We start from the raw sequence: 13,721 nt of genomic DNA, 5'->3' as shown, positions 1-13,721 counted from the left end.
TCTCCACACTGCTAAAGCTAACTCTCTCTCCTCTGCTCTTGTCCTTCTAGATCTGTCTGCTGCCTTTGATACTGTGAAACATCAGATCCTCCTCTCCAACCTCTCCGAGCTGGGCATCTCCGGCGCGGCTCACTCTTGGATTGCGTCCTACCTGACCGGTCGCTCCTACCAAGTGGCGTGGCGAGAAGCTGTCTCCGCACCACGTGCTCTCACCACTGGTGTCCCCCAGGGCTCAGTTCTAGGCCCTCTCCTATTCTCGCTATACACCAAGTCACTTGGCTCTGTCATATCCTCACATGGCCTCTCCTATCATTGCTACGCAGACGACACACAACTAATCTTCTCCTTTCCCCCTTCTGATAACCAGGTGGCGAATCGCATCTCTGCATGTCTGGCAGACATATCAGTATGGATGATGGATCACCACCTCAAGCTGAACCTTGGCAAGACGGAGCTGCTCTTCCTCCTGGGGAAGGACTGCCCGTTCCATGATCTCGCCATCACGGTTGACAACTCCGTTGTGTCCTCCTCCCAGAGTGCGAAGAGCCTTGGCGTGACCCTGGACAACACCCTGTCGTTCTCCGCTAACATCAAGGCGGTGACCCGATCCTGTAGGTTCATGCTCTACAACATTTGGAGAGTACGACCCTGCCTACACAGGAAGCGGCACAGGTCCTAATCCAGGCACTTGTCATCTCCCGTCTGGATTACTGCAACTCGCTGTTGGCTGGGCTCCCTGCCTGTGCCATTAAACCCCTACAACTCATCCAGAATGCCGCAGCCCGTCTGGTGTTCAACCTTCCCAAGTTCTCTCACGTCACCCCGCTCCTCCGCACACTCCACTGGCTTCCAGTTGAAGCTCGCATCTGCTACAAGACCATGGTGCTTGCCTACGGAGCTGTGAGGGGAACGGCACCTCCGTACCTTCAGGCTCTGATCAGTCCCTACACCCAAACGAGGGCATTGCTTTCATCCACCTCTGGCCTGCTGGCTCCCCTACCTCTGCGGAAGCACAGTTCCCGCTCAGCCCAGTCAAAACTGTTCGCTGCTCTGGCACCACAATGGTGGAACAAGCTCCCTCACGACGCCAGGACAGCGGAGTCACTCACCACCTTCCAGAGACATTTGAAACCCCACCTCTTTAAGGAATACCTGGGATAGGATAAAGTAATCCTTCTACCTCCCCCTTACCCCCCCCCCCCCCCCCAAAAAAAAAAAAAAAAACATTGTAAAGTGGTTATCCCACTGGCTATAAGGTGAATGCACCAATTTGTAAGTCGCTCTGGATAAGAGCGTCTGCTAAATGACGTAAATGTAAATGTAAATGTAATGCTAACCGCTAATAGCAAGAAAGAATAGGATAGGAGAGGGTGTTAGAACATACAGTGGGGAAAAAAAGTATTTAGTCAGCCACCAATTGTGCAAGTTCTCCCACTTAAAAAGATGAGAGAGGCCTGTAATTTTCATCATAGGTACACGTCAACTATGACAGACAAAATGAGGAAAAAAAATCCAGAAAATCACATTGTAGGATTTTTAATGAATTTATTTGCAGATTATGGTGGAAAATAAGTATTTAGTCAATAACAAAAGTTTCTCAATACTTTGTTATATACCCTTTGTTGGCAATGACACAGGTCAAACGTTTTCTGTAAGTCTTCACAAGGTTTTCACACACTGTTGCTGGTATTTTGGCCCATTCCTCCATGCAGATCTCCTCTAGAGCAGTGATGTTTTGGGGCTGTCGCTGGGCAACACGGACTTTCAACTCCCTCCAAAGATTTTCTATGGGGTTGAGATCTGGAGACTGGCTAGGCCACTCCAGGACCTTGAAATGCTTCTTACGAAGCCACTCCTTCGTTGCCCGGGCGGTGTGTTTGGGATCATTGTCATGCTGAAAGACCCAGCCACGTTTCATCTTCAATGCCCTTGCTGATAGAAGGAGGTTTTCACTCAAAATCTCACGATACATGGCCCCATTCATTCTTTCCTTTACACGGATCAGTCGTCCTGGTCCCTTTGCAGAAAAACAGCCCCAAAGCATGATGTTTCCACCCCCATGCTTCACAGTAGGTATGGTGTTCTTTGGATGCAACTCAGCATTCTTTGTCCTCCAAACACGACGAGTTGAGTTTTTACCAAAAAGTTATATTTTGGTTTCATCTGACCATTTGACATTCTCCCAATCCTCTTCTGGATCATCCAAATGCACTCTAGCAAACTTCAGACGGGCCTGGACATGTACTGACTTAAGCAGGGGGACACGTCTGACACTGCAGGATTTGAGTCCCTGGCGGCGTAGTGTGTTACTGATGGTAGGCTTTGTTACTTTGGTCCCAGCTCTCTGCAGGTCATTCACTAGGTCCCCCCGTGTGGTTCTGGGATTTTTGCTCACCGTTCTTGTGATCATTTTGACCCCACGGGGTGAGATCTTGCGTGGAGCCCCAGATCGAGGGAGATTATCAGTGGTCTTGTATGTCTTCCATTTCCTAATAATTGCTCCCACAGTTGATTTCTTCAAACCAAGCTGCTTACCTATTGCAGATTCAGTCTTCCCAGCCTGGTGCAGGTCTACAATTTCGTTTCTGGTGTCCTTTGACAGCTCTTTGGTCTTGGCCATAGTGGAGTTTGGAGTGTGACTGTTTGAGGTTGTGGACAGGTGTCTTTTATACTGATAACAAGTTCAAACAGGTGCCATTAATACAGGTAACGAGTGGAGGACAGAGGAGCCTCTTAAAGAAGAAGTTACAGGTCTGTGAGAGCCAGAAATCTTGCTTGTTTGTAGGTGACCAAATACTTAATTTCCACCATAATTTGCAAATAAATTCATAAAAAATCCTACAATGTGATTTTCTGGAATTTTTTTCTTCAATTTGTCTGTCATAGTTGACGTGTACCTTTGATGAAAATTACAGGCCTCTCTCATCTTTTTAAGTGGGAGAACTTGCACAATTGGTGGCTGACTAAATACTTTTTTTCCCCACTGTACATAAAAAGAGCCAAAAGCCCAAATGCCCAACCCATGCTATATACCCTACCTAAATATCAGTCTATTCAATGCAATTAGTTTGTACATTTGTTTTGACATCTTGGAGTACAAAGAATCTCAGTGACCTGAATTTAAAAGCCTTAATGAGGATACAGATTTTATTTGATCATCACATCAAAAATTGTTTTTCTTGATTGAGTCTAATTATAGCCGTATTAGACTGGTAAACAGGTTTCAAAGTGAGGTTTGAAGTCGACAACATCAGTAAGATTTGTAGACAAAAACATCAGTATAATTCCATACACATTCAGCAGGCATGGAAAGGGCGTCTACCATACTGAATGTTAATCTCTCCTCAGGTTACATCATAATCTATCTCTGTTGATCCCTGGTATTTCAATTAATTATTGATGAATTGCTGGTTTATATAATACCATTATATAGTATACCATATTTTATTTATTTATTTTATTTTACTAGGCAAGTCAGTTAAGAACAAATTCTTATTTACAATGACGGCCTACACTGGCCAAACCCGGACGACGCTGGGCCAATTGTGCGCCGCCCTATGGGACTCCCAATCACGGCCGGTTGTGATACAGCCTGGAATCGAAGGAGTCTGTAGTGACGCCTCAAGCACTGAGATGCAGTGCCTTAGACCGCTGCGCCACTCGGGAGCCCATATACAGCAGGGGAGGTCAACTCTCCTCCTCGGGAGCTATGTTTATGCAGGCTTTGGCTCCAACCCCTGTGCTAACATACCTGAAACTAATCAGATAATACGTGTGTTAGATTAGGGTTGGAGGGAAAGCCTGCAGGAGAGTAGCTCTCCAGGAGAAGGATTGGGCATCCCTGATATGCAGAATATATTCTTACCTCTGTCTGTATCATGTTGATGCGTCTGGAGCAGAGGGTCTTAACACAGTTGTAGATGTCCACCACTCCCTCACACTCTGCCATATCCAGCATGACGTCCAGTACGATGTAACAGCCTGTTCTGCCTGCTCCCATACTAACACATAGAGGAGAGAGGTCAGGGGTTAAAGGTCAAAGGTTAGGGGTTGGAGGTCATATCCAGCATGACGTCCAGTACGATGTAGCAGCCTGTTCTGCCCACTCCCATACTAACACATAGAGGAGAGAGGTTAGGGGTTAGAGGTCAGGGGTTAGGGGTTGGAGGTCATATCCAGTATGAAGTAAGATGGTCCGTTACCTGCAGTGGACGACCACGGGCCCAGCGTCGGGGGGTGTGGAGGCCTTGACCCGGCGAAGGAAGGCCAGCAGGCCTGTGGCGTGGTAGGGAACGCCATGCTCTGGCCAGGAGGTGAAGTGGAACTGACACACCTCATGTTTGGCTGGGTAGCCCCTCTGGAGGGGAGAATACAGAGGGTCTAATTAATATCATTAATACATCTTTATTTAAACATGAGGAATAACTCCAAGGAACAATGAATATTAAAATGATTTATTATTTGTTAGATATCAATGACTCTATAAAGGCTGTGTTCTCAATAAACTGCCTGGCTGAACAAATGGAGTAAACAAAACACTCTCAAATTGGATGTGATCCCAGGAACCAATACATTTTCAAATTATTTATTATTTGTTAGATAGAAGGACTTTGACTATTCACTCACCCGCTCCATAGCAAAGGTGCGGACGGTGTACTGGGCCAGTGTTTCCGTCTTCAGAAGTGTGATCTTGATGTCTCCATAGAGTTCACTGTCCTCAGGCCAGTACTTACAGCACTTCATCTGAACACACACAACACACAGAACATTTGGACTTTAATCAGGATCTACAGTTGGTTACAGCTTTAGCTGGCTTAACTCTAAACCAATGTTCAAGAGCAAAATCAATACAATACAGTAGCCCATGACAATCATCCTTCTATCCTTCCTGTTTCCAGTGAGAAAAGGTGGACGACTTCATGGTTGTAATCTGGTGGTCATTTCAACCAGTTTTGCCCACTGGGTTGTAGACTTATACTACATAGCTAGTTTATTCCACTGGCAGTTCTTCTATAGGCCTACATTTGACGTCGGAAGTTAGGAAGTTAGGTTGGAGTCATTAAAACTCGTTTTTCAACCACTCCACAAATGTCTTGTTAACAAACTATAGAATTGGCAAGTCGGTTAGGACATCAACTTTGTGCATGACACAAGTAATTTTTCCAACAATTGTTTACAGACAGATTATTTCACTTATAATTCACTGTATCACAATTCCAGTGGGTCAGAAGTTTACATACACTAAATTGACTGTGCCTTTAAACAGCTTGGAAAATTCCAGAAAATGATGTCATGGCTTTAGAAGCTTCTGATAGGCTAATTGACATCATTTGAGTCAATTGGAGGTGTACCTGTGGATGTATTTCAAGGCCTACCTTCAAACGCAGTGCCTCTTTGCTTGACATCATGGGAAAATCAAAAGAAATCAGCCAAGACCTCCGAAAAAAAATTGTAGACCTCCACAAGTCTGGTTCATCCTTGGGAGCAATTTCCAAACGCCTGAAGGTACCACGTTCATCTGTACAAACAATAGTACGCAACACCATGGGACCACGCAGCCGTCATACCGCTCAGGAAGGAGACGCGTTCTGTCTCCAAGAGATGAATGTACTTTGGTGCGAAAAGTGCAAATCAATCCCAGAACAACAGCAAAGGACCTTGTGAAGATGCTGGAGGAAACAGGTAGAAAAGTATCTATATCCACAGTAAAACAAGCCCTATATCGACATAACCTGAAAGGCCGCTCAGCAAGGAAGAAGCCACTGCTCCAAAACCAGAAGCTTTAGAAGATTCTGATAGGCTAATTGACATCATTTGAGTCAATTGGAGGTGTACCTGTGGATGTATCTCAAGGCCTACCTTCAAACTCAGTGCCTCTTTGCTTGACATCATGGGAAAATCAAAACAAATCAGCCAAGACCTCAGAAATAAAATGGTAGACCTCCACAAGTCTGGTTCATCCTTGGGAGGAAGAAGCCACTGCTCCAAAACCGCCATAAAAAAGCCAGACTACGGTTTGCAACTGCACATGGGGACAAAGATCGTACTTTTTGGAGAAATGTCCTCTGGTCTGATGAAACAAAAATAGAACTGTTTGGCCATAATGACCATTGTTATGTTTGGAAGAAAAAGGGGTTGGCTTGCAAGCCGAAGAACACCATGCCAACCGTGAAGCACGGGGTGGCAGCATCATGCTGTGGGGGTGCTTTGCTGCAAGAGGGACTGGTACACTTCACAAAATAGATGGCATCATGAGGAAGGAAAATCATGTGGATATATTGAAGCAACATCTCAAGACATCAGTCAAGAAGTTAAAGCTTGGTCGCAAATGGGTCTTCCAAATGGACAATGACCCCAAGCATACTTCCAAAGTTGTGGCAAAATGGCTTAAGGACAACAAAGTCAAGGTATTTGAGTGGCCATCACAAAGCCCTGACCTCAATCCTATAGAACATTTGTGGGCAGAACTGAAAAAGCGTGTGCGAGCAAGGAGGCCTACAAACCTGACCCAGTTACACCAGCTCTGTCAGGAGGAATGGGCCAAAATTCACCCAACTTATTGTGGGAAGCTTGTGGAAGGCTACCCGAAACGTTTGACCCACGTTAAACAATTTAAATGCAATGCTACCAAATACTAATTGAGCGTATGTAAACATCTGACCCACTGGTAATGTGATGAAAGAAATAAAAGCTCAAATAAATCATTCTCTCTACTATTATTCTGACATTTCACATTCTTAAAATAAAGTGGTGATCCTAACTGACCAAACACAGGGAATTTCTACTAGGATTAAATGTCAGGAATTGTGAAAAACTGAGTTGAAATGTATTTGGCTAAGGTGTATGTAAACTTCCGACTTCAACTGTATGTAAAGAGTGGGCTTGCAAAGGAACCGAAAGGAAGCGTAACCTACCCTGCCCACCTCCACCAGTTTAGTGATCATGACGATACTGAAGCAATTCTCCTGCCACACCATCCTCCAGAAGTCATAGATCATCTCCTGCTTGGGGCCTGAGGGGGAAGAGAGGAGGACGAGGAGTGGAGAAGGTGGAGGAGGAGGGAAGAAGGAGGGAGAGTAGGAGGAGGACGAGGAGAGGACAATAAGAGGAGAAGGGGGAGGAGGTGGAGGAGGATGACAGGAGGAGGAGGTGGAGGGGGCAGGAGGATGAGGACAGGATAAGGAGAGAAGAGGGAGGAGGTGGAGGAGGAGGGAAGACAGGAGGAGGAAAGGGAGGGGGGAGGTGAAGGAGGAGCATAAAAGGCAGGGATAGAGGGAGTAGAAATAGGATCATAAGTCAGTATAAATAGCAGCAATAACCATCAGGGTCGGGTCTGTAGAATACATGCCAGAGACAAGAGTAACAGTGTCATTTTATGAACCATGGCTCTCCACTCCTCTCTTTCCCCTCTCTGCTCTCCTAGCGTCTGCTGGAAGAATGTAATTTCAATACACCCACAAATCCACAGCTGTTGTGCAAACAACAAACGTCATCAACGTCGAATTTCTCCGGTGAGGCGCGACTCATTCACACAAATCTCCGAAATCTCATTCCCTCGGGACGTGATAGCAGTTTCATTGATTTCATTATACTGTGAGCTTGATGATATCACACGTCTCTATGTCATACCTCTGGTAGAATAATGTGAGGGTGAAAAAATACCATGGCTTTTAATGATAAACATATCCATTCATATCTCATACCTCTGGTGGGTTACGTATTATTTGGAGATTGTGTTGAGAGCAAATGTTAGTGTGTATCATGGCTTTTGATCATGAAAATGCTAATTCATTCCAACCTTTGCTTTCTCTGCACTAGGGCTGGGCGATTTCGCCAACATGTAATATCACGGTATTAAAAAACATATATTATGGTATGAAGGTATTTGACGGTATTTTATGTTTTTGAATAATACCAGTTCAAAATTTGCTTTATGAGTAGTACGTGACCCTAGGGTGGTGTCACGCCCTGACTCTGAGGACTCTTATTTGTTGAGTCAGGGTGTGATTTTCCTTGTTGTGTATGTTCCTATGTGTTATTTTCTAGGGTTGGATCTAGTATGTATAGATCTATGTTGGCCTGTGTGGTTCCCAATCAGAGGCAGCTGTTGCTCGTTGTCTCTGATTGGGGACCATACTTAGGCAGCCATTTGGCACTAGTTAGTTGTGGGATCTTGTTCCGTGTGAGGTATGTTGTTTGTCTACCTTGGACGTTTCGTTTCATTTGTTGTTTTGTCGGTTGTTTATTCATATAAATAAACATGTATGCATATCACGCTGCGCCTTGGTCCGTCCCGTCTATAAACGAACGTGACAGGTGGCAACACATACATTCTAAGTGATTTCAATGGGTCTTTCTCCATTCTGATTGTTTTATACTGTTCAATTCAACTTCAACCCAAAATATATTTCAGCATTTTCATCAATTTCTGCACTCATCTGAGATCATTTCCACACTGCCACGTAGGTCTGCATGATATGGGCAAACAATCTAGGCCTTATTTTTAACCAAATGTTGCAATTGCAATTTGACTTGCGATTTAGATCAAAACACTTGGATGAACTGTTGGAATCATGGAAATCAACTTATTATTCTAATTCTATAGTTAGAATATGTTAGTGGGCACTTTGAATACAGTGTTGTTTGACATGACAATTAATGAAAATGCCAGGGAGGAGTTATTGTGACACTGTAGGAACCAAAGTGTTGATAAGTGTTTCCTAGGGGACCCTATAATCTTTGGCTACATTTAATGTTTTCTCTTAGCTACTTCATATAGATAACATATTCATGCTTTGCGTATTCCTCTTTGATTTAGAAGATACTGTTGCACAAACAACATGCTGATTTAGGTCTACACCATCACTGATATTATCAGGCTGTATAGCTAGTTACGTTTGCTCTGACTCAGTACATTTATTAGCAAGCAGAGAGAGATGACTCAAGTAGCGGAGTAAACTATAAAAATGGACGTTACACACGGCATATCACATTTAACAAAAAAAACATTCAAATACCGTTATCGAAGGTAAAGTAAAAACCCAACCTGGTCCGTGCATCATACTGGTATATCGTAAAATATACTCTGCAACCACAGTGTGCATTCATTCAATCTGTTTCCAGAGGCTGCTGTAGTTAGCATAGAAACCCAAGGGGGGTTGTTGTTTCTGCAGTTTACTTCACAGTTTGTCTTAACAACATGAAGCTGATAAAACAGTGTGATAGCTGCTGCTGTAGCCCCAGGGCAGACCCTGCTTTCTACAAGGCTCTGTTGTGAAGGCTGTTGGGTACAACAGGGAGAAGAGAGGAGAGGAAAACCTTGGCCATCTTTGAGAACAGGGGTGCTAAAGGCACAGACTAACTGTCAGGGATGAGTATTGTTCTCCCTGCCACTAGCAGTGGTTGAGTGCAGTGTTTCTGTGCTGTGTTCCTACCTCAACAGTGCCTACACACACCTATACATATATACACACAGTGTTAGTTCAACCTTCAACCTCATCTGGCCTACTTGCTTTTTTACCATGAATTCTAAAACGTATTCAGTCTGCCTCAGTTACAGAACAGAGCTACATTTTTGTATGCCAGTGGCTATGTAATATGTATGCATAAGTGTGTGTATACTGTATAAGTGTTTGTGTGAGAGCGAGAGAGAGAGTTAGGGAAAGAGGGAGAGATAGAAAGAGAGTGCATGAGAGAGAGATGGAGAGAGAGATAGAGAGAGTAGAGAGAGAGAGAGGGTGAGAGAAAGAGAGAGAGAGGGTGAGAGAAAGAGAGAGAGAGGGTGAGAGAAAGAGAGAGATAGGTTTTAGAAGAGCAAGTAAGCTGAAAATGTTATTGTGTGGAGGGGCGGGAATTGGGACCAAAAAGAAAGAGGGAAAGACATATACTAAACTAATAAGATCAGAGCTAAGAAATAATAAATAATATATATCTGTGTCAGTGTGTGTGTATGATTATGTGTGTGTATGACTATGTGTGTGTAGGAGTATGTGTATGAGGGTGTGTTTGGGGAATGTCACACCCTGGCTCTGGGACTCTATATGTTGAGCCAGGGTGTGTTCATTCTATGTGTTTATTTCTATGTTGGTAATTCTGGTGTGTTTATTTCTATGTTGGCTAGAGTGACTCCCAATCAGAGGCAACGAGTGTCAGCTGTCGTTGGTTGTCTCTGATTGGTGTCACACCCTGGCTATGGGACTCTAGTTGTTGAGCCAGGGTGTGTTTGTTCTATGTGGTGTGTTTCTATGTTGGGGGTTCTAGTTCGTCTATTTCTATGTTTTGCCTGAGTGACTCCCAATCAGAGGCAACGAGTGTCAGCTGTTGGCTGGTTGTCTCTGATTGGGAGCCATATTTAAACTGTCTGTTTTCCCTTTGTGTTTGTGGGTTTTTGTTCCGTGTCGGTCTTTGTTACCGTTGGACGTTACGAGTCGTTTATTGTTTTGTTCGTGCTTTAATTAAATAAAGTCTAAACATGTTCGTTCAACACGCTGCGCATTGGTCTACTTCTCTCCCTGACGATCGTGACAGAAAAACCCACCAAGACTGGACCAAGCAGCGTGTCCAGGAGCCATCACCAGGGAGATCGCTAGCAGATCTCCGTGGCAACCTCGACTGGGTCAAGCCTAGTGAGGAGCAGAGAGGGTGGACTTGGGAACAGTGGAGGAAGAGTCTCGACTGGGTCAAGCCAAAGGAGGAGCAGAATGGCTGGAGTTGGAAGCAGGAGAGCGAGAGTTGGGCGAGAAATATAGAGGCCTGGCCCACGGGGAAGAGAGACCCCCAGAACATTTTTAGGGGGGGGCTAACGCCGTGGACGACGGGCCAGCAGGAGACCGCGGCAGAGCGGCCCAGCGGATTGGCAGAGGAGGCCGCCAGGTTACGGGGGCCACTGGTCGAAGAGGGGGTGGAAGATGTAGAGGCACGGCGAGAGGTACTGGCGTGTGTTGCCAGTCCGGTCCGGCCTGTTCCTGATCCCCACGTAGGGCCAGTGGTGTGTGTTCCCAGTACGGTCCGGCCTGTTCCTGCCACTCGCACCAAGTCTACGGTGCGCATCGCCAGCTCGGCCCGGCCCATTCCTGCTCCCCGCACCAAGTCTGTGGTGCGTTTCGTCAGCCCTGTCCGGCCCGTTCCTGCTCTCCGCACCAAGTCTGTGGTGCGCGTCGCCAGCCCAGTCCGGCCCATTCCTGCTCCCCGCACCAAGTCAGTGGTGCGTTTCGTCAGCCCTGTCCGGCCCGTTCCTGCTCCCCGCACCAAGTCAGTGGTGCGCGTCGTCAGCCCGGCACGGCCCGTTCCTGCTCCCCGCACCAAGTCAGTGGTGCGCTTCGTCAGCCCGGTTCGGCCCGCTCCTGCTCCCCGCACCAAGTCAGTGGTGCGTTTCGTCAGCCCGGCTCGGCCCGCTCCTGCTCCCCACACCAAGCCAGTGGTGTGCGTCGTCAGTCCGGCACGGCCCGTGCCTGTTCCACCGGTGGCGGGTCCGGCACCGGTCAGGTGCTGCGTCACGCCGGAGCTAGAGCAATCCGCTCCACCAGCGTTCAGTGCAGCTCTGGTCAGCAGGGCCAGACCGGACCAGGGGTACTTTGGGGGGTTAGAGAAGGAGTGGGGGTCAAGGCCGGAGCCAGAACCGCCACCGAGGAGGTATGCCCGCCCAGCCCTCCCCTGTTTTGTTTTAGTTGAGGCGCGGTCGCAGTCCGCGCCTTTAGGGGGGGGTACTGTCACACCCTGGCTATGGGACTCTAGTTGTTGAGCCAGGGTGTGTTTGTTCTATGTGGTGTGTTTCTATGTTGGGGGTTCTAGTTCGTCTATTTCTATGTTTTGCCTGAGTGACTCCCAATCAGAGGCAACGAGTGTCAGCTGTTGGCTGGTTGTCTCTGATTGGGAGCCATATTTAAACTGTCTGTTTTCCCTTTGTGTTTGTGGGTTTTTGTTCCGTGTCGGTCTTTGTTACCGTTGGACGTTACGAGTCGTTTATTGTTTTGTTCGTGCTTTAATTAAATAAAGTCTAAACATGTTCGTTCAACACGCTGCGCATTGGTCTACTTCTCTCCCTGACGATCGTGACAATTGGGAGCCATATTTATACTGTCTATTTTCCCTTTGTGTTTGTGGGTTCTTGTTCCGTGTTCGGTCATTGTTACCGTGGACTTCACGAGTCGTTTCTTGTTTTGTTGATTGTGTTCTATTATCACTAAAGATAATAAAGTTAAACATGTTCGTTCATCACGCTGCGCCTTGGTCTGTTCAATACGACGATCGTGAAAGAAGAACCCACCAGAAGAACCCACCATGCAACGACCAAGCAGCGTGTCCAGGGGCAGCTCTTGGGCTGGACATGGGAGGAAGCGCCGGGAGAAGAGACGGTGGAGGCGCGCCGTAGAGAGGAGCAGCGGCGCCAAACGGGTCAACGTCGGACAGGCGAGAGGCAACCCCAGAACATTTTTAGGGGGGGGCACACGGCATGGACGACGGGGCTGACGGAGGCAAAAAAGGGGCGGATTCAGAAGGCCACCAGGTTACGGATACACCGCCCTGTACGTCCTGTGCGGATGCCTCACACAGAGTGTGTGAGGGTAGGCATTCAGCCAGGACGGGTTGTGGCCGCTCTTCACTCCAGGTCTCCTATCCGTCTCCACAGCCCGGTTCGGCCTGTTCCTGCTCCACGCACCAAGCCTACGGTGTGCGTCGCCAGCCCAGTCCGGCCAGTCCCTGCTCCACGCACCAAGCCTACGGTGTGCGTCGCCAGCCCGGTCCGGCCTGTCCCTGCTCCACGCACCAAGCCTACGGTGTGCGTCGCCAGCCCGGCCCGGCCTGTTCCTGCCACTCGCACCAAGTCTACGGGGCGCGTCGCCAGCCCGGCCCGGCCTGTTCCTGCCACTCCCACCAAGTCTACGGTGCGCGTCGCCAGCCCGGCCCGGCCTGTTCCTGCCACTCGCACCAAGTCTACGGTGCGCGTCGCCAGCCCGGCCCGGCCTGTTCCTGCCACTCGCACCAAGTCTACGGTGCGCGTCGCCAGCCCGGCCCGGCCTGTTCCTGCCACTCGCACCAAGTCTACGGTGCGCGTCGCCAGCCCGGCCCGGCCTGTTCCTGCCACTCGCACCAAGTCTACGGTGCGCGTCACCAGCCCGGCCCGGCCTGTTCCTGCTACTCGCACTAAGCCAGGGGTGCGAGACGTCAGCCTGGTAAGGCCTGTTCCTGCTACTCGCACTAAGCCAGGGGTGCGAGACGTCAGCCTGGTAAGGCCTGTTCCTGCTACTCGCACTAAGCCAGGGGTGCGAGACGTCAGCCTGGTAAGGCCCGTCCCTCCTCCACGCACCAAGCCAGGGGTGCGAGTCGTCAGCCTGGTAAGGCCCGTTCCTCCTCCACGCACTAAGCCAGGGGTGCGAGTCGTCAGCCTGGTAAGGCCCGTTCCTCCTCCACGCACTAAGGCAGGGGTGCGAGTCGTCAGCCTGGTAAGGCCCGTTCCTCCTCCACGCACCAAGCCAGGGGTGCGCGTCGTCAGCCTGGTAAGGCCCGTTCCTCCTCCACGCACCAAGCCAGGGGTGCGCGTCGTCAGTCCAGCACAACCCGTGCCTGGGTCACCGGTGCCTGGTAAGGTACCGGTCAACTGCTCCACTATGGAGCTGAAGCTAACCGCTCCTGCTAAGTCCAGTTCAGCTCCAGCCGGCGGGGCCAGACTGGACCAGGGGCGCTATGGGGGGTTTATTGGAGGGTGGTGGTCAAGGCCGGAG

General features: G+C 48.3%; 1 protein-coding gene across 2 annotated transcripts in view; it reads right to left on the bottom strand.

Annotated features, from left to right (window-relative positions):
• Positions 1-13,721, bottom strand: part of LOC311109315 (receptor-type tyrosine-protein phosphatase U-like) — a 100,302-nt gene that overhangs the window by 23,204 nt on the left and 63,377 nt on the right. For both annotated transcript variants that reach the window (XM_084152150.1, XM_084152151.1), the window contains exons 16-19: positions 6,915-7,012; positions 4,627-4,743; positions 4,203-4,357; positions 3,866-4,001 (exon numbers count right to left, since the gene is read on the bottom strand). In XM_084152150.1, coding sequence (XP_084008276.1) covers positions 3,866-4,001; positions 4,203-4,357; positions 4,627-4,743; positions 6,915-7,012 — 506 coding nt within the window. The remainder of the gene's footprint in view (positions 1-3,865; positions 4,002-4,202; positions 4,358-4,626; positions 4,744-6,914; positions 7,013-13,721) is intronic.

This window comes from Coregonus lavaretus, assembly GCF_964263955.1.
Source record: "Coregonus lavaretus genome assembly, chromosome: 3".
Lineage (NCBI taxonomy): Eukaryota > Metazoa > Chordata > Actinopteri > Salmoniformes > Salmonidae > Coregonus > Coregonus lavaretus.
Note: the sequence above shows the minus strand (reverse complement) of the source record. Positions and strands in the feature narration are given on the sequence as shown.